This window comes from Peromyscus eremicus, chromosome 5 (genome assembly GCF_949786415.1).
Source record: "Peromyscus eremicus chromosome 5, PerEre_H2_v1, whole genome shotgun sequence".
Lineage (NCBI taxonomy): Eukaryota > Metazoa > Chordata > Mammalia > Rodentia > Cricetidae > Peromyscus > Peromyscus eremicus.
In genome coordinates, this window is record NC_081420.1 from 128,002,766 (window position 1) to 128,020,869 (window position 18,104).

Sequence of the window (18,104 nt, forward strand, 5' to 3'; positions counted from 1 at the left end):
ACCCCCATCAGATGGATCAAATCTACCTAGAACTCCAGCTCCAGGGATCTGACATGTTTTTCTGGCCCCTGTGGATACTGTATTTATGTTTACAAATTGACTTTCAGACATACATATACACTTAATTAAAAATAAGCTGGGTGGTGGTGGCTCACGCCTTGAATCCCAGCACGTGAGAGGCAGAGGCAGGAGGATCTCTGTGAGTTCAAGGCCAGCCTGGTCTACAGAGTGAGTTCCAGTACAGCCAAGGCTACACAGAGAAACCCTGTCTTGAAAAACAATGTGTGTATCTCGAAAAAACCAATAAGTAAGTAAGTAAGCAAGCAAGCAAGCAAGCAAGCAAACAAACAAACAAACAAACAAATAAATAAATAAATAGAAAGAAAGAAAGAAGCCGGGTGTGGTGGCTCACACCTTGAATCCCAGCACTGGGGAGGCAGAGGCAGGAGGATCTCTGTGAGTTTGAGGCCAGCCTAGTCTACAGAGAGAGATCCAGGACAGGCACCAAAACTACACAGAGAAACCCTGTCTCGAAAAAACCAAAAAATAAAAAAAATAAAAATAAAGAAAAACAGTGTGTGTGTGTGTGTGTGTGTGTGTGTGTTTAAGATTTCTCATGGAATCCAAGACAAGAAATACTACAAACCAGCAGCTAGCCTGGGCTACAAGAGACTGTCTCACAAACAAAAGGCAGCAGCAAGCAGCCGCTCCACTCTAGTACTGGGAATCTAACAGCTACACAGATTTCAAAGTCTAATTCATTTACAGCTGTACCCTATGTGCCAGAGCAAGGTGTAATGCGAAAATACAGTCTCTACCATCTCCTACCCACAGGAACAGGGTGAAGCAAAAGCTTAGAACTTCAGAAGACCAAATGCAAACCTTTCCAACCAGCTGGTTCTCCCTAGGGAAGGATACAGATCCACTAGAACACACAGAGCAGTCTACACACACATGTATGCATGCACAGACACACAATTCTTAGAGAACAGGGAAGAATAATTGGCAGAGTGGACTTACGTAATTGCAACATTACTCCCATCTATAACAATATGCTTCAAATCTGCTCTCCCTGGTTCATTTTTTAACTCCAGCTTGTATGGTATTTTCAGGGTATCTCGAAATCTTTGAACACCCGTAACTGAGGAATCGATATGATCAGAGGATCCTGCCAACCGTGTATCAGTAACTGAAGGTAACAGCTGGGACAGCGGCATCGGTGGGGAAAGCGGGGGATAATTTGGCTTAGGCTGAGGAGAGCTACAACATCCAGAACGTTTTTCACAGGCAGACTTCATATTATTTGGAAGCAAGGGTTCTGCTTGCTGCTGAAGACCATTTTCAGGAAAAGCTGGGCTTCTCTGTTGGTGACCTGCAGCTCCCCTCGAAATGAAGCTGACTTCTTTAGGACTGGAAGAGGCAGCAGAGGGTGAGAGGCCATCAGTCTCAAGGTCTACATTACAAGTGTAGTTCTGGTTTGAGCCCCACACTTCATGTTTCTGTCCTACTGGCACTGTTCTGAAAGAATTAATTCTGCAATTTGAGGTACACGGTTTAGGGTCTTTGAACGGTAACTGGGAAAATCTTTCCACTATATCTTGCTCTGTGTGACTCTGTGTGTTCTTTGGAGTAGAATCTGTTGTGAGCTCATGTGTGCTGCTCCCAACACCCGCACTTCTGCTCTGCCCGGCATCCGCATACACAGTGCAAGGTGGAAATGCTCTGTCTTCTTGGGGCCTTTTGTTCTCCTTTTCAATTTCCTCTAAGAGCAATAATGGTTCTGTGGAAGGCCCATACTCCCTAATGACCTTTTCAACAATCTCTTGGGAATAGCCCATGGTTTTAAAGAAGTTTACAAGAATGTTGTATTCCATTTCTTCTGTAGTGTCTTTTCCATCGGGGCTTAGATTTGTAGAGTTAGAAGCAGCATCACACAGGTCAATGACTTCATTTCCAGCTGATGCTTTACCATCATGCAAAAGCTCCCCTTCTAGAACATTCTCTAAGGAAAACTGCTTCTTGGTATGCCTTTCTTCTGTATCAGAAGACCTCCTCTTGTGACAAACCTTGTCTTCGGAAAGTGCATCTTCATCTGGACTTAGACCATTTACTGGAACAAAGAGCACATCTGGAGAGCTAGACAAGACTGTGTCCATTTGTTTTGTAAGCTCAGAAACAGGGGTCCTAGCTTCACTCCTGGGATCTTCCTGTAAAACAATTTCATCTCTAGCAATACTTGGTCCTGTGGCAGCATTCTGCGTCAACTCCGGTGGCCGCATCTCTCCAATTTTAATGACTTCATCATCTTCTGTTTCAAACAGATTCTCTTCACCTCGTGTGAGACTCAGTAGTTCTTTCTTCAAGGAAGTAGGCAAAATCAACAAATCCATTGTATAATTGTCTGCATGGGCTTCAACAAATTGTCTGAATTCTCGTTTGATTTCCGACTCTTTCTGACTACTGGGCAGGTTCTCATTATTCTCAAAGAGCTTCACAAACTGCTGAATATGACTCCTGGCCATGACCACAGCCTCAGCACTTCCTCTAATGCCAAGAAGCCCCGTATCTAAAATGCAGAGGTCAGCACAAGTATCCTGAATTAGGCTCTTTAAAAATAGGCTCTGTGCCCCTACAAAAATGCAGTGCATGGCCTTGGGGTAGCATTCTCTTTCTTCCAGTTCAGGCTCACAGATCCCTTTGATATACTCCTGTAAAGAGAAGACAAAATTAGACAGATTTACCAGATTCCTTAGTACAAGGACCTACAATAGCCAGGCTGACTTTTTTTTTTTTTTAAATCATTAAGCATATTTATAATTTGGAGTAAAATTCCTTGACTTCAATTTAAAAAAAATTACAGCTATGAACTTTTGTTGTGTGTTGGGGTGGGGGGCTGTTCGTCTGTTTCACTCTAAACTATTTAATCATCTTTGGAGGAACTGAAACTTTATAATCTACAGAGTGGGAATGCATAACCTTTTCACTGTGTCTTCCACTGTGATCTTAGGGGCTTGCCTAGCTACACATTGGATAATCCCAAGGCTGGATTCATTTACAGCTAGAGGACATCTCCTGCTACCCAGTCGTTTATCACAAGGGGGACATAGCCCCAAGATGAGATCATCAGATCAATGAGTGACAAGAGAACACCACTGGTTTGCAGATTCAACAAAAATGATCACCCTGCTTCCAGGTTCCTTGAAGACATTTAGGAACTATAAGATTCAAGCATAACCAGAACACTAGTAGGACTTCCCCTGGCTGCTACTGAAGAAGGCTTTAGTAAGATTAAGCAAGGGAACTAGTGAGATGGGTCAGCAGTGAAAGAACTCGCTGTCAAGCCTGATGATGACCTGAGGACCCACATGGTAGAAGGACAGAATCAACTCTGTGACCTCTACACACATGTTGTGGCAACGTACACCGCCCCCCTCACCTCATAAATGTAGTAAAATTTTTAAGAGAATTAGTTTCTTTAGCAAGTAGGTTGCTACTAGAAACAAAAAATGAGTCAAGCAAGAGAACACACACACACACACACACACACACACCAGTGAAACACATTTGTTAACATACCCACCAACTTTAGCTCTGGAATGTGTTGGTCTCAAATTCCAAAAATACTACTGGTATAGACTTGCTCAAGTTACCCAAGCAAACGAAGCCTGGTTTCTTCAACGGCAGAGGTAAGAATAGTGCAGTCAGAGGGTTAGGGGAGTTAAAGTCCTTACAAGACACCTTGTCACACGGCGAGACTGTTACTCCATGATGAGTGAACTTCTGCACAGACCCTGGTGAAGTGAGATCTGACCTATACTTTCAGCTGAGATTAGAAAAGCGTCACAAAAGCAGCAGTATTTAAAAGCTCTGCCTGTGAAGCACCAGTCAGGAGTTTTCCCAGCTTGAACTTAATATACACTTGCTGCTGATGACCACATGCCTTCAGTTAGAATCCACATTCAAATATATATACCTAATCTTTGTGCATTTATAATTTAGAATCACAAAATCTGAGTAGATGAAACAGTAGAAATGAGGAAATTCCCATCCAAATAGTACGATACATTTCCAGGCTTTCACTGCTCCTGTGAGTCTTGACTGTACTGGAGTTTGTGGTCTTGAGGATGAAGCACAGGAGTCTTGTCTTTTTAATAAGCATGATTTTCTACTTTTGTTAACAGGACAATTTAGTTAAACCAAATAACCGATCATCTTATGTTGTGGGAATTCTGCCGTTCGGTACAATGACCAATTGAATGGCGTAGTTCAGCCCAATAGGCGTGGTCTTCTCTGAAGATACTGACCCTTTAGGAACCCAGGGAGGGGGGTCGTTCTCTCTCTATTGGACTCTAGAGGGACTTGCTGAAGCCACGGAGGAAGTGAGGCTTGGTGACCTTCTCCATCGCCCATTGGGAGCAAACAGCGGGAGTAGGCGACAGATGTGCCCCCAGAGGAAACAGCGGGACAGCTGTTACTCTGCCGGACTCTCCTTTCTGACTTGTAATCATTGTGCATGGATTTTGTCTATTTAATAAAGGTAACACATTTCCCCAAACCTCTCTCCATAGTTTTATCTTCCTGAATATCCAAGCCGTGTTAAATACCGATGCCAGAAGCCTTAGAGCTCCAAGTGGGATCTGGGGATGTGGCTTAGCTAGTGGAATGCCTGCCGAGCATGAACCAGGGCCTCAGTTCAACCGTGTTACCATAGAAATCAGGCATGGTGGTGCATGTCTATAATTCCAGTACTTAGGAGATTGGGGCAAGGGGACCAGAAGTTCAAAATCATCCTCAGCTGCACAGGGTAAGGGCCAGCCTCAGCTACATGAGACCCTAATACAAACAAACAGTTCTCTTTCCAATTACTACAACTTGTTTGAACTTATTCTATATTTACATATGGCTTTAAAACTATTTTTATAGGGGCTGGAGAGATGGCTCAGCAGTTAAGAGCACTTGCTGCCCTTCTAGAAGACCCAAGTTTGATTTACAGCACTCATGTTGGGAGGTCAAAACAGCCTGTAATTCTGATTCCAGAGGATGGGACACCTTCTTCTGGCCTCTGTGGACACCAGCACATACATTTGCATACACCCACCTCCCTACCACATATACATAGATTGAAAAATAAGTTCTTTAAAAGGAGAAAATATTTTTATAAGGCACTTTATCTTGAGCTAATAGTTTCACAAGAACTAATTTTTTAAGGTAATATACAGACTGCACTCCATCTAACCTAACCACCACATCTGTATGATGATACCATAAGAATCAGAACATCTGCATTGCACATGAGCCCACAGATCTAGACTACTACATCACATGGTTTTATAAAACCATTACCTTGTGTCAATGTTTAGAATTATTCTATTACCTCAAAGATTGTCTTTATCCTTTTATGGTCACACTTACCACTCTACTTTCAATCTCCTGATAGTCATTCATTTGTATTTGTTTTCAAATTCAAAGTTTTGTGACATTATTAATGCTATGAAAATGGAATTATACATATTTGGCTTTAAACATTTCAGCACATGTAAAGTACTGGTCTCTCAGTGCACAGGCCTCACTGCCCCCATCACCTTTCTTACTGTAGCCCTCTACCTCCACTGCACCCCCCCCCTTGCTTGCATGCCTGTTTAAATCCAGGGTCGACTTGAGAATATGTGATATTTATCTTTTTACCCACCTGCTTCCTATCCTTCTCTCCTACCCAGCTCCCTTAGGTCCCTTACTCTTCTCTGACCCCATAGTCCTAGGTCCTTTCTACTTTCCTATTTTAAGGTTGGATAAATGCACCCCATTTCCTCTACCCATTCATCTGTTGATGGGCATCTAGGCTGGTTCCATAACTTAGTTATTGTGAATTCTGCTGCAATAAGCATGGATGTGAGTGTAGTGATGGTGACTTTTCACTCAACATGATGCTCTTAAAACTTAAGATGTTGCAGCTGGAAGTGGTGGCTCATATAGAGACTGCAAAGAAGGGAGACCAAAGCAAGACTGTCATGAGTGTGAGGCCAGCCTTGGCTATACAGTGAGACCTGTCTCAAACAGACAAAACAAAACAGCATAAAGAAAAATAAAACTGCTAAGAAGAGTCACGTTCAGGTTTTCATGTGAGCTTCAGCTCTCTAGGATCAATGCTGAGGGGCACAACTGCTGGTTCACATGGTAAACACACACTTAGTTCCCCAAGAAGTTACCCAACTATTTTTAGTTTGCTACACATTTTACAATACCCCCAAAATGTATGAAATCCAGTTTCCCCAAAACTGTCAATTTTTAATAGCACGTGTTTCTATTTTTGACATCTCAGTAAGAATATGGTATACCTTATCTCAGTTCCCGTTTTCCTCCTGATTAGTGACTCTGATCATCTTGCCTCATGTTAGTTGTCCTCTCCAGTGAAATGTCTTATTCTTTTGTCTGTCTCTAATTGGACTGGTTTTTATCATTGAGTTTTGAGACTTCTTTGAACATTCTAGTCTTTGTAAGAAATGTGGCTTCCAGGGGCTGGAGAGATGGCTCAGAGGTTAAGAGCACCAACTATTCTTCCAGAGGTCCTGAGTTCAATTCCCAGCACCCACATGGTGGCTCACAACCATCTGTAATGAGAACTGGCACCCTCTTCTGTGTACATAATAAATAAATAAACCTTAAAAAAAAGAAAGAAATGTGGCTTCCATCTGTTTTATAGACATTAGTAGTCCGTATCTTCCCCACTTTGAGACAGGATCTCATGTAACCTAAGCTGGTCTCTAGCACACCTGGTCTACATGGAGCTGGAAATGGAACCTATGGTTTCAGGCATGCTAGGCAGAAACTATTAACTGAGCTACACCCACAGATCCTTCTTCCCATTATCTATGAATTAACAGGGTACTTTGTGGTGGGAAAAAAAAATTAAATTTGAAGAAAGCGTCCCTCGTGTCTTTCTTCACTAAGCCCCAGCTTGCTCCACTCCCTACATCTTCCTCTACAGGTTTTATATCGAAGAGCGAGGCTTTAGCTCAGCAACAGCACGCCTGCTGAGGCAAGCACAAGGCCCCGACTTTGCTTCTCAACACTGGATGAAGGAGGAAGGGATGTTTTATTTTTCTAAAGACCACACACACACACACATACACAAAAAGGGTGGTGGAGAGCTGAGAAGTTTGAACACTAGCTGCTCTTCCCAGGGACCCAGGTTCAGTTCCCAGCCCCACCAAACAGCCATGTTACTGGAAGATCTTTACAGAGCACTCTATCCAACAGCCCAAGTAAGTTCTTCTCAAGAACCCACAGAACTATCAAGATAAATCTTACGCTGACCATGAAACAAATCTCAACAAATTTAGAAGAACTGAAACTATGTAGAATGATCTCACCACAAAATAATCAAACAAATCAGTTACAGACAAGAAAAATTCCCAAATGATTGGGAATTAGAAACTAAACAGCACCCTTCTAAGTAACTCACAGGTCAGGGGGATTTCCTTTTTCTGTTGCTTTCTTTGGAAGGGTACGCATCTTCCAGATGTGAGCTCTTTTTTATAGTGCTGGGATGAAGCCAGGGCCTTAGTCATGCTAGGTAAGTGTCTGCTGCTGAGCTGCACCACCGCTCCTCTAGGGAAGACTCTTGGGAATACATTGAACTAAACGAAAAAATATGAAATATCAAGGCACAACTGGAGCAGCACTGAAAGGGATGTTTATTTATATTTTATTGGCTTTTCCAAGAGTCTCAACATAGCCCTGACTGACCTAGAATTCACTATGTAGATCAGCAGGTGAGCCTTGAACTCCGTGATTCCTTCACCTTTGCCTTCCTGATGCTGGGATGACAGCATGGACAGCCAGGGACAGCCATGCCTGGCTTGAAAAGGAAATTTGTAAGACATAAATGCACATATTAGAAAACAATAAAGATCGGGTATGGCAAACTCACACCTGTAACCCACCTTAATCCAGCAGTTAGGAGGTAGAGATGGGGGACAGACATGAATTCAAGGACAGCTTAGCATGAAACCCTATCTCTGCCTCCTTAGTGCTGGGATTGCATGTGGTCTCCATGCCTGCCCACCTTTTAGTGGTTCCCAAACTTAACGTAACTAAAGCTCTAGCCACTGAGATAGCCATCTTCCCATCCCCAACATGTATAATTTTAATATGCCAGGATAAAGACTCTTGTTTTGTTTTCTTCCTGTGGTGGGAACCAAAGTGTGAGACTTGTATGCGTTAGGTAAGTGCTCTACCACTGAGCTACATTCTCAGACTTCATTTATTCTTGGATCCTTTCTTCTCCCACGTTTTACAACAGCTGCCTCATATTCCATGTGCATCATTAAAAACCCAGCATATGATACATACTCTTTGTTTTTAGCAATCAAACTCAAGTTGAAGAACTCAGGAAGAACAGGTGTGGTAGTATAATCCTAGTCTATAATCTCAGCACCAAAGAGGCTGAAACAGGAGAATTTTGAATTTAAGGCCACCCTACTAGGCTATACCATGACATTTCACATGAAAAACAAACAAACAAAACATCATAAAAGGAGAAAGTAACCAACTGCATTTACCCAGGCGTTTACTACTTCCATGGAAACTTTAGCAACTTAGAACTTCAGCAACTTCTAAAAAATGTTTGTTTTGTCATTTTTAATTATGGCGTGGGGAGTATGCGCACCTGAGTGTAGTGTCCACAGAGGTCAGGGGTATCTGAGCCCCTGGAGAGGGAGTTAGAGGTGGTGGGGAGCCTCCTGACACAGGTGTGGCAGCTGGATGCTCTGAACTGTCAGTCCATCTCTCCAGCCCTCAACTTGAGCAATTCTTATACAGGTGACTCTTAGCAATGGTTTCCCTTTACTCTTTCTTTAACTGAGAATGCTCTATTTGACTCTTAAATGATAATTTCCTTTGACAGGAAATTCTCCATAAGGGTTCTTGCTGCACATGATGGCAGCAACCTTTAATCCTAACTTCCAGGAGACTGAAGCAGGAGTGCTCTGTGAGCGCCAGGCCAGCCAGGGTTACACAGTGAGACAGCCTTGAGGAAGAGCAAGCTTGAGTTGCTGGAGCACAACTGTTGATTTGAGCAACAGACTCATAAAACATTCACTTCTCCTTCAGAGATTAGCTGAGGTAGACATACTATTTTATATTCTTTTCGACCAAGACCTACAATCCACACTCGGAAAGGGACTAAAGTTATATATTTGCTTTGTGAGACAGGGCCCATGTGGTACAGGCTGGCCTTGAACTAACTCCTGATCCTTCAGCATCCACGTTTCAAATGCTGTTATTAAGGCTTGTGCCCCTATGGCTAGTTTCATATACTGTTTTTAAAAATGTTTGGGGCTGGAGAGACACTTCAGAAGTTAAGAGCACTGGCTGCTTTTCCAGATGACCCAGGTCAATTCTCAGCATCCACATGGTGGCTCACAACCCTCTGCAACTCTAGTTCCAGAGGATCTGATATGCTCTTCCGGCGGCCTTCAAGGGCACTGCATGCATGTGTTACCCAGATATACATGAAGCAAAATACTAATATACGTTAAAAAAGGGAATAAATCTCAAATAAAATAAAACGGGAAAATATTATTTTGTTAAACTGTATGCAAAAAATCATTTTAACAGGTCTATTTTCATTGGCATATCACCAATACATATTATTTATACATACAAGAATTATTCAACTTTCTTCAAATTGCTTTGACGAAGAAAATCTAAGTGTCCTCTTTACCACGAGCAGTTCGGATGGTATAAGTCTCATCCCTACAAAACTGAATACTTTGTGACTTAGTGAGGATAAAGATTCAGCACGAGTGCCCCTGTCTCTGGCCACACCAGTTATTTTAAGAGTGGACTGCCTCATTTACATATACTGTACATAACAGAGAACAGAAAGCAATTTTTATGTTGAGGATATGGAAAAGGAACCTTGACTTCTAAGACATAAACTACTGCTTATTGTAGCAACTAATGTGAAATTCTTGAGGTGGTTCATTTGTTCATTTTATTTAAAATTAATTAATTTATTTAGTGTGTGTGTGTGTGTGTGTGTGTGTGTTTCATTTTTCTTCTGGTTCTGGGAATTGAACCTAGGGCCTTGTCCATCCCAGGCTAGTATTCTATAGCTGTGCTACTTCCCAGCCCCATTTGTTCATTTTATAAAATGCAGCTTTTAGTCCTGGCAAGATGTCTCACCAGGTAAATGCGCTTGTTGCCAAAGTCTCATGACCTGAATTTGGTCCCTGGGACCTACACAACGGAAAGAGAAAAACCCCTGCAAGATGTGAGGCTGAGGCAGGAGGATAGCTAGTGCCAGGGCTACCCAGTAAGTCCAGTCAGCCTAGGCTAATGGGCTAGAGATCTTGGTTCCAAAAGCAGTTCATGATGCTGTGCCTTAAGTTCTAAGAATGTTGGCATGTTTACTAGGTAACAGATCTGTCATGAGTTGTGGTTCCAATGCCCCAGGGTTTTGGAATGTCCATGCAACAGGACAGTTGTTAAAAAAGCCTTTTATTTTTGTTTTTTATTTGCTTGTTTGAGACAAGGTCTCTCTATTATGTAGTCCTAGCTGTCCTGGAACTTGCTATGTAAACCAAGCTGGCCGTGAACTCACAGAGATCCATCTGCCCACCTCTGTTCCCCAGTGCTGGGGTTTAAGACATGTGTCACCAAGCCCAGCCTCCCTTAAAAACATTTCTTAGGGTGTTTGGGAGCAGGTGTGGACATGGCGGATTGGGGCTGAGTCTACAAAGTCTACCAACTGTTGTCTCAACCACAGGAGTGATGCTGCCTGGGTATAGAGAAAAGAAAGAAGACAGGGATTTGGCAAATGTCAAGTACTGTGTGCCCCTTCCTGTCTCTCCAGTCAGAATCATAGGCTCCTTTGGTAGTCTTTGTGGGTCCTACAGTCCCACTTGCAGGCTGAGCTCTGTTGTACACAGACTAGATGATAATGGAAAATTAAAGACAGTAGAGATAGGTGGCAACTTACCTCTAAATCCAGGATTTGGGAGGCTCAAACAGAACTGTCTTGAGTTCAAGACCAACCTGGGCTAAAGAGTGAGACTTTGTCTCCAACCAACAAACACAACAAACAGGAAGAGGGGGTGGGCAGCAAGATGGCTCAGTGGATAAAGGCTCCTCCTGCCCAAACTGATGATCTAAGTTCAATTTCTAAGACCCATGTGGTAGAACAAGAGACCGGACTCCTGCAAATTGACTTCCACAGCTCCCTGGGTACACATGCCCATACCCTGATAAATAAAGGAATAAATAAATCAATAAACAACAGGCCAAACCAAACTGGGGGGTGGAGGCCGGCAGTAAACTCACTATTTTGTTAATCTTCAAAATTTGGTTCTCTTCTACTTCATCTGTTCCTATTTGTGTTTCCAAGTCTACCAAGTCTATTCCAAGTAGCTACCTCAGGCATGCTGTCGGGGTCTCACAGCTGCATTACAGTACCATCAGGGCGCTCACCCTGCAGTCCTAGGACTACACCTGTTAGTGTAAGGGAAGCTGCCAGTCCAGGTAAGGAGGTGTGAGGCTGAGTTCACCTGCACCAGATCAAGTACAGAGGAAATCCTACAGCCACTCGAATAAGGAAAAGGAAGCGATCTGATCAGATCTCTTCAGCAGGCTGCCAGCAGCAATTAGTCAAGCTGAAGGGGAGAGATGTCTTTTCCAGATAAAAGACTTCCAAAATACTCTCTTTAAAGGGCTATTTTTCTACCTGATCCACAATAAAGCCCACCTATGAACAGATTCTACTTGGGCCTAGAACTCGAAACTGGCTTTTTTAAAAAAGATTTTTCATCGAACACATAAAGATGCCTGTGCATGAACAAAGGCTTGGCTATGAGACCAAGACAATAAAGCAGAATTCTTTTTTTTTTTTGTTTTTGTTTTTGTTTTTTTGTTTTTTTCAAGACAGGGTTTCTCTGTGTAGCTTTGCGCCTTTCCTGGAACTCACTTGGTAGCCCAGGCTGGCCTCGAACTCACAGAGATCCGCCTGGCTCTGCCTCCCGAGTGCTGGGATTAAAGGCGTGCGCCACCACCGCCCGGCTAAGCAGAATTCTTAAGACAACGTCAGGGCTGCAAACAGTGTTCTGGGGTAGAGCACCTGGCAGCATGAGGCCCCAGTTTCAATCCTGCGTAGGTTCATGTCTGTAGCTATGATAAACTACCCTTACAAAAAGCAACCCTGGGAGAAAGGGTTTGTTTTAGCTCACAATTACAGGTGATAGTCTATCACAGCAGAAAAGTCAAGGTGTAGGGACTTTGTCAGCTGGTCACAGCACGTCTACCAGAAATGGACGCATGCGTACTTAGCAGCGCTGAGCTCAGGTTCTTTCTTTTTATCGCCCAGGACCCGAACCCGGGAAATGGTAGCACACACTTTTAGGCTGGATTTTCTCACATCAAAAATGAAATCAAGACAATCCCCCACAGGCCAACCTGATGCACACAATCCCTCACTGAGACTCTCAAGTGATTCTAGACTGGGACAAGCTGACAATTAAAACCAACCATTGCAAATCCTCAGTACAGAAGAAAAAATTATTGACACTTTCTAATAAATACAAAATGATAGTGAATTCATGAAACAGGAATCCGGATGTCAAAAGGAGGAAAAGGAAAGAAATCAGAGTTAAGAGTACTGGCAAGTTAATAATATGAAGTCAAGCACGGTTGAAGGGTTCACAACACATGGTCGGGCGTGTTTGCATATGCCCGGTAGACACTTCCGCCTAGCCAGGTCCAGGTCAGGATAGCCATTTCCGGGTCAGGGCATCTCGCATGACCAGGATGCCCGGTGGACCTGGACACTTCCACCTAGCCAGTTCCAGGTCAAGATAGCCATTTCCGGGTCAGGGCATCTCGTGTGACCAGGATCCGTGACGTTGCATGGCAACGTAGGCGCGCAAGGTGGCCATGTGACCTACGTGCTTGCGTGGAGTAGTTGATCTGTGCACACCCAGCCTTTAAAACCCGGCGCCATGTTCCCAGTTCCTTCTTCTCCACACACGTGTTTCCCACAGGCCTGTGCACTCTCTGTCCCTTTATCTTTAATAAAACTCTTATTAGCAGATTCTGTCGTGTTTCGTGACATTTCCTTGCAGAGTAAGAACACAGCGCAGCCGATTAACTAACAATGGTGCCTATGGCTATAATTTCACCACTAAGGAGAACACGGCAGGAGGATTGCCCCAAGTTTAATGCAGCCTGAGGAGTGAGACTTAGTCTCAAAACATCAAATCAAAAAAAAAGGAGGAAAAGGAAGAAGAGGAGGGAGGTTAGAGAGATGGCTCAGTAGTTAAGAGGATGTACTGTGAGGACCCAAGTTGGGCTCCCAACACACATGGTGAGCGACTCATAACAATGACCTCTAACTCCAGCTCCAGGGACCCACTGCTAGTGGTAAAGGCAAAGAGCCAGCAAGCCCAGCCTCTCCTAATTTTAAGTTCCAAATTCACGACAAGAAGAGTTTATAAACACATTTTATACTTTCATTTCTAATACTAGTTTAGAAAACTAGAATAGAAAGAAACATGAAGTTGTCAGGCATAGTGATGCACACCTTTAGTCCCAGGGTCAGGAGGCAGAAGCAGAAGGAACTCTGTGAGTTCAAGGCCAGCCTGGTCTACATAGTGAGTTTCAGTCCAGCTAGAGAAACACAGTGAGAGCCTGTCCCAACAAACAAACAAAAATGAAGTAAAACAAAGATAAAGACAGGGTAGATTCCCTCACCATGATCAGCCAACAACAAATTTAACATACTCCAGAAAAAGAGAATGTGGAGGAAAATGCAGAAAAGGTCCAGATTGTATCAAATGTACTTCTGCTCAAAGCATGAAAGCACTTGGATTATGCAGTCACTGGTTCATCCGTTCAGTCACCATAGCTATTAAAGCACCTGCCGGAACTGGCAATGCGAACGGGGAAAGTGGGCTCCTGTTTTCCCATTGGCACAAGTGGGACAAGGGCCAAGTACCCCAGAAACAGGCCAATGTTAGCACTGCTCTGAAGACACTGGAAACGGGGGTGTCTGAGAACGTCTAGAGCAGGTAAGGACAAGGTAATTCACTGACAGGGAATGCCAGACTTTACTTCCTCAAATCTATTACTATCAACATCAGATACTATCAACATCAAGCTTCCTCCTGCAGGAGATGGGAACAACTGGACTATGTGCAGAAAGTGAGAGACCTTGGAATACTCAGTCCTAAATGGGATTTCTCTGTCAAATCCCTTCCCTTCAGGGCATGGGGAACTCTGTGGAAGAGACAGAAAGGTTGTGAGAGCTGGTGAAGATGGTGAGCGACTTATAACCACGACCTCTAACTCCAGCTCCAGGGCCTGACACCAGGGAAACAAGGCCTAAGCACAGCAGGACTGATGCACGTGTGACTGAGGCAGCATGCCCAGGCTCTGCACAGATCTACCCCAGATGGAGTGCCAGCGCTGAGAGGGGAAATGGAGACAGCCCCATTTCTAACCTAGAAGCTATCTACAATTGATAGCCATTCAAAAAGGAAGAATTAGTTTTCCCCAATGGGTACACAAACCACACTTAAGGGCAGGCTCCATGCCCAGCAGTAGATAGTCAATACATAAGGAACTCGATAGTATTTTTAAGGTGTTTTTATTTATTTATTTATTTTTGTCTCATAATGATTTGTCTGGACACTTTTTATTTTTATCCTACAGGTCTTTGGCTTATATATTATGACTGCTGATTTTTTTTTTTGGTTTTTTTCGAGACAGGGTTTCTCTGTAGTTTTGCGCCTTTCCTGGAACTCACTTTGTAGACCAGGCTGGCCTCGAACTCACAGAGATCCGCCTGGCTCTGCCTCCCGAGTGCTGGGATTAAAGGCGTGAGCCACCACCGCCCGGCATGACTGCTGATTTTATCTTAAGGAATTTCTGTGTGTGTCTTGGCGTCTTTATGTGTTTCTTGTGCCTTTTCTTTGGCTCCTTTTTTTCCTGTATGTTTTGTCCTATTCAGGTTTATTTGGTTTTATCTTATTTTTTTTTCTTCAGATGCCTGTTTGTTTTCTAATGAGAAAATGCAAGAAAGGGTATGGACTTGGGAGGATATGGGAGGAGTTGGGGGACAAAAAGAGTTGTGTGTGTGTGTTCCATTTCAACAGTATAAAACTGAGTATAGTGATGCATGCCTGTAATCCTAACACCTGGGAGTGGAGGGAAGAGGACTGAAAATTCAAAGCCATCCTTGACTATGTGATGGGTGAGCGCAATACCTATCTCAAAACACAAACAGTTTATATAGAAAAATGTTAAAAAGTTCTAAGAAAGAAAGAAATATGGCTTATCTGTTTCTTTGGCCTATTCCCAAATTATTTAATTTTCTAGGAACTATAACTTTTGTCTGACATACTACTTGCTACTAATTATAGTCTGGACTGGGAAGCTACAAATTAAAATGTGTAAGTTCTGGAGCAAAGTATGTAACTAGTTGACGGAGCACTTACCTAGTATGCATTCACCTTAGCACTGTATGAAAAATGGCAACACGTGCCTGCTATCTCAACACTCAGAAAGTGGAGGCAGGAGGATCAGAAGTTCAAAGTCAGGGGCTGGAGAGATGGCTCAGCAGTTAAGAGCACTTACTGCTTTTGTAGAAGACCTGCAAGATCCATAACTCATTCTAGGAAATCCAGCACCCTCAAAAGACACCAGGCATGCACACAGCGCGCGCACACACACACACACACACACACACACACACACTTAGGCAAAATGCTCATACCATACACACAAAATAAAAAATCTTAAAAAAAGTTCAAGGTTATTTTTAGCTATATAGAATTCCAAGCCGGCCTTGGATACTTGGCACCCTGTTTAGAAAATTAATTAATCAATTAATTGAAATGTGGAGCTTTGCCATCAAGATGGTAACTCTCTGAGGTGGTAGAAGAGATAGCCCTGAAGAATATGATTTCTTTGCTCTGTAAGACATTAGGTAGCCATTTTATTCTCCAACTCAGAACTTTATTCCAACATTCTTTTGTTTTGTTTTGTTTGAAACAGGGTTTCACTATGTAGACCTGGAATACAATATATAAACCAGGTTTGACCTTGAACTCAAGAGGTCTGCCAGCCTCTGCTTCCTGAGTGCTGGGATTAAACTGGGATTAAAGCAACGGTTCTCACCCTTCCTAATGCTGTGACCCTTTAATATAGTTCCTCATGTTGTGGTGACCTCCAACCATAAAATTGTTTTTGTTGCCCCTTTGTAACTATAGTTTTGCTACTGTTATGAATCTTAATGTAAGTATCTATGTTTTCTGATGGTCTTAGGTGATCCTGTGAAAGGGTCGCTCAATCCCCAAAGGGTAAATACCACCAAGTTCAGAACCGCTGGAATAAAGGCATGGTTGCAGTATTTTTTTTTTCCACACAGGCCCTCAGATCCTCAAATGTTCTTTGAACTACATTTATGGCCTTGCTAACTAGTTCTGGTTCATGAGTTACCTGCCTGTCTGAAAACTGGCTTGTAACTTTAAAAGGTGCTTTCCCTTTGGGGGTTTGTAGTACCCACTAAGATGCCCCAGTGCACTCACTGTTAGAGGAACTAGCCTAAGTGACCCCCAAAAGGCATCTGGTTATCTGTTTAAATACAAGCTTGCCTTACTCTGTGCTCCCCCTCCCCGGCATCTGGTTTCCTGCTTAAATACAAGCTTGTCTCATTTCAGGTCCCAGAACGAAGTCTTCCCTTCTTTGCCTCTCTGTCGGGTTCTTCTCTTCTGCCGCTGTGTTTGTAGCTCATCACTCCTGGCCCTTTCCTTGAGATGGCTCACTCACTGGTCTCAAGGATCCTCCTGCAGTTCCCTGAGTGCTGGCGAGTACAGGTGTATTCCACTGTGCCCAGCTCCACCTGTCCCCTTGCCAGGGCCAAGAGCCAGTCTGCCAGTCTCAAACGCACCTCTAGGTGCATGAATGTGTTCTAAGCCTCTCTGGCAGCAATCTGACCTTTAGGGTACGATCATGTGGTTATCTGTCTAGCAGATATTAGGATCTACTTTCAGACGAGATTAAGAAACTGGTTTGTGGCTGGGATGCAGCTCAGTGTCATAGTTCTTGCTCATATGAACTAGGCCCTGCGTTCTACCCCCAATATCACAAGTATGGAGGTGCATGCTGGAAATCCTAGCGCTAAGGACGAATGTAGGAGGGTTCAAGGGTCCTGAAGGTACATCCTATATCAAGTTCTAGGTTAGCTTGGGCTATAAAAGACCATGTTTCTTTTCTTTCTTCCTTTCTTCTTTTTTTCTTTTGGTTTTTCAAGACAGGGTTTCTCTGTGTAGCCTTGGCTGTCCTGGATCTCGCTCTGTAGACCAGGCTGGTCTCGAACTCACAGAGATATGCCTGCCTCTGCCATCCGAGGACTGGGATTAAAGGTTTGTGCCACCACTGCCCCACAAGGAGACCCGTTTTCAAGAGAGAGAGAGACAGAGACAGAGACAGAGACAGAGAAAGGAAAAAAAGGTAAAAACAAAACATTCGAGAGGCCCTGTATATCTAGAAGAATGTTCTTTTTGACATGTCATCTATATTAAGGCACAGAAACTCGCTGCCCTGTGGAAACTGAACCAGCCAGTCTTCAATACGTAGCCTTACTCCCTCAGTACTTATACATTCTCAGAGACACCTTTCCTATCCAGCTAGTCTCCTGATGAGTTAAAACAGTTGACAGGAAGGAGGGTACCTGTTAGAAAGTAGGTAATAAGATGTGACAGCCAAGCTACCGTCCACAAATATCCATTTTCTGCTTCCTTAATTACAAAATTCAGATTCTGTTCAGGACAGCAATATACCTGAGTCATAAATGAAAATTTCCTAGTTTGATACTAGCAATGATCACATGACATAGTTCTAGCCAATTAGAGGAAGGCAAAGAATACATTAAGGTTGTCTGGAAGGGTGTTACTTCTATATTTTTTTCTTAAGACAGCCCTGATAGCTGAGCTGTGAGTCATTCTGTGATGATGAGGGACCGACTCCTAACCACTGCTGAGACTTGCTTATCTTCAAATTTCCTTTACCCCTTTGTCCTGCTCAGGATTAAACACAGGGTCTTCTTGTAC

General features: G+C 43.3%; 1 protein-coding gene across 1 annotated transcript in view; it reads right to left on the minus strand.

Moving 5' to 3' along the window:
* The window catches only part of N4bp1 (NEDD4 binding protein 1), a 42,028-nt gene that overhangs the window by 16,910 nt on the left and 7,014 nt on the right, over positions 1-18,104 (minus strand). Inside the window, exon 2 of the mRNA XM_059264507.1 lies at positions 1,021-2,708. Coding sequence (XP_059120490.1) covers positions 1,021-2,708 — 1,688 coding nt within the window. The remainder of the gene's footprint in view (positions 1-1,020; positions 2,709-18,104) is intronic.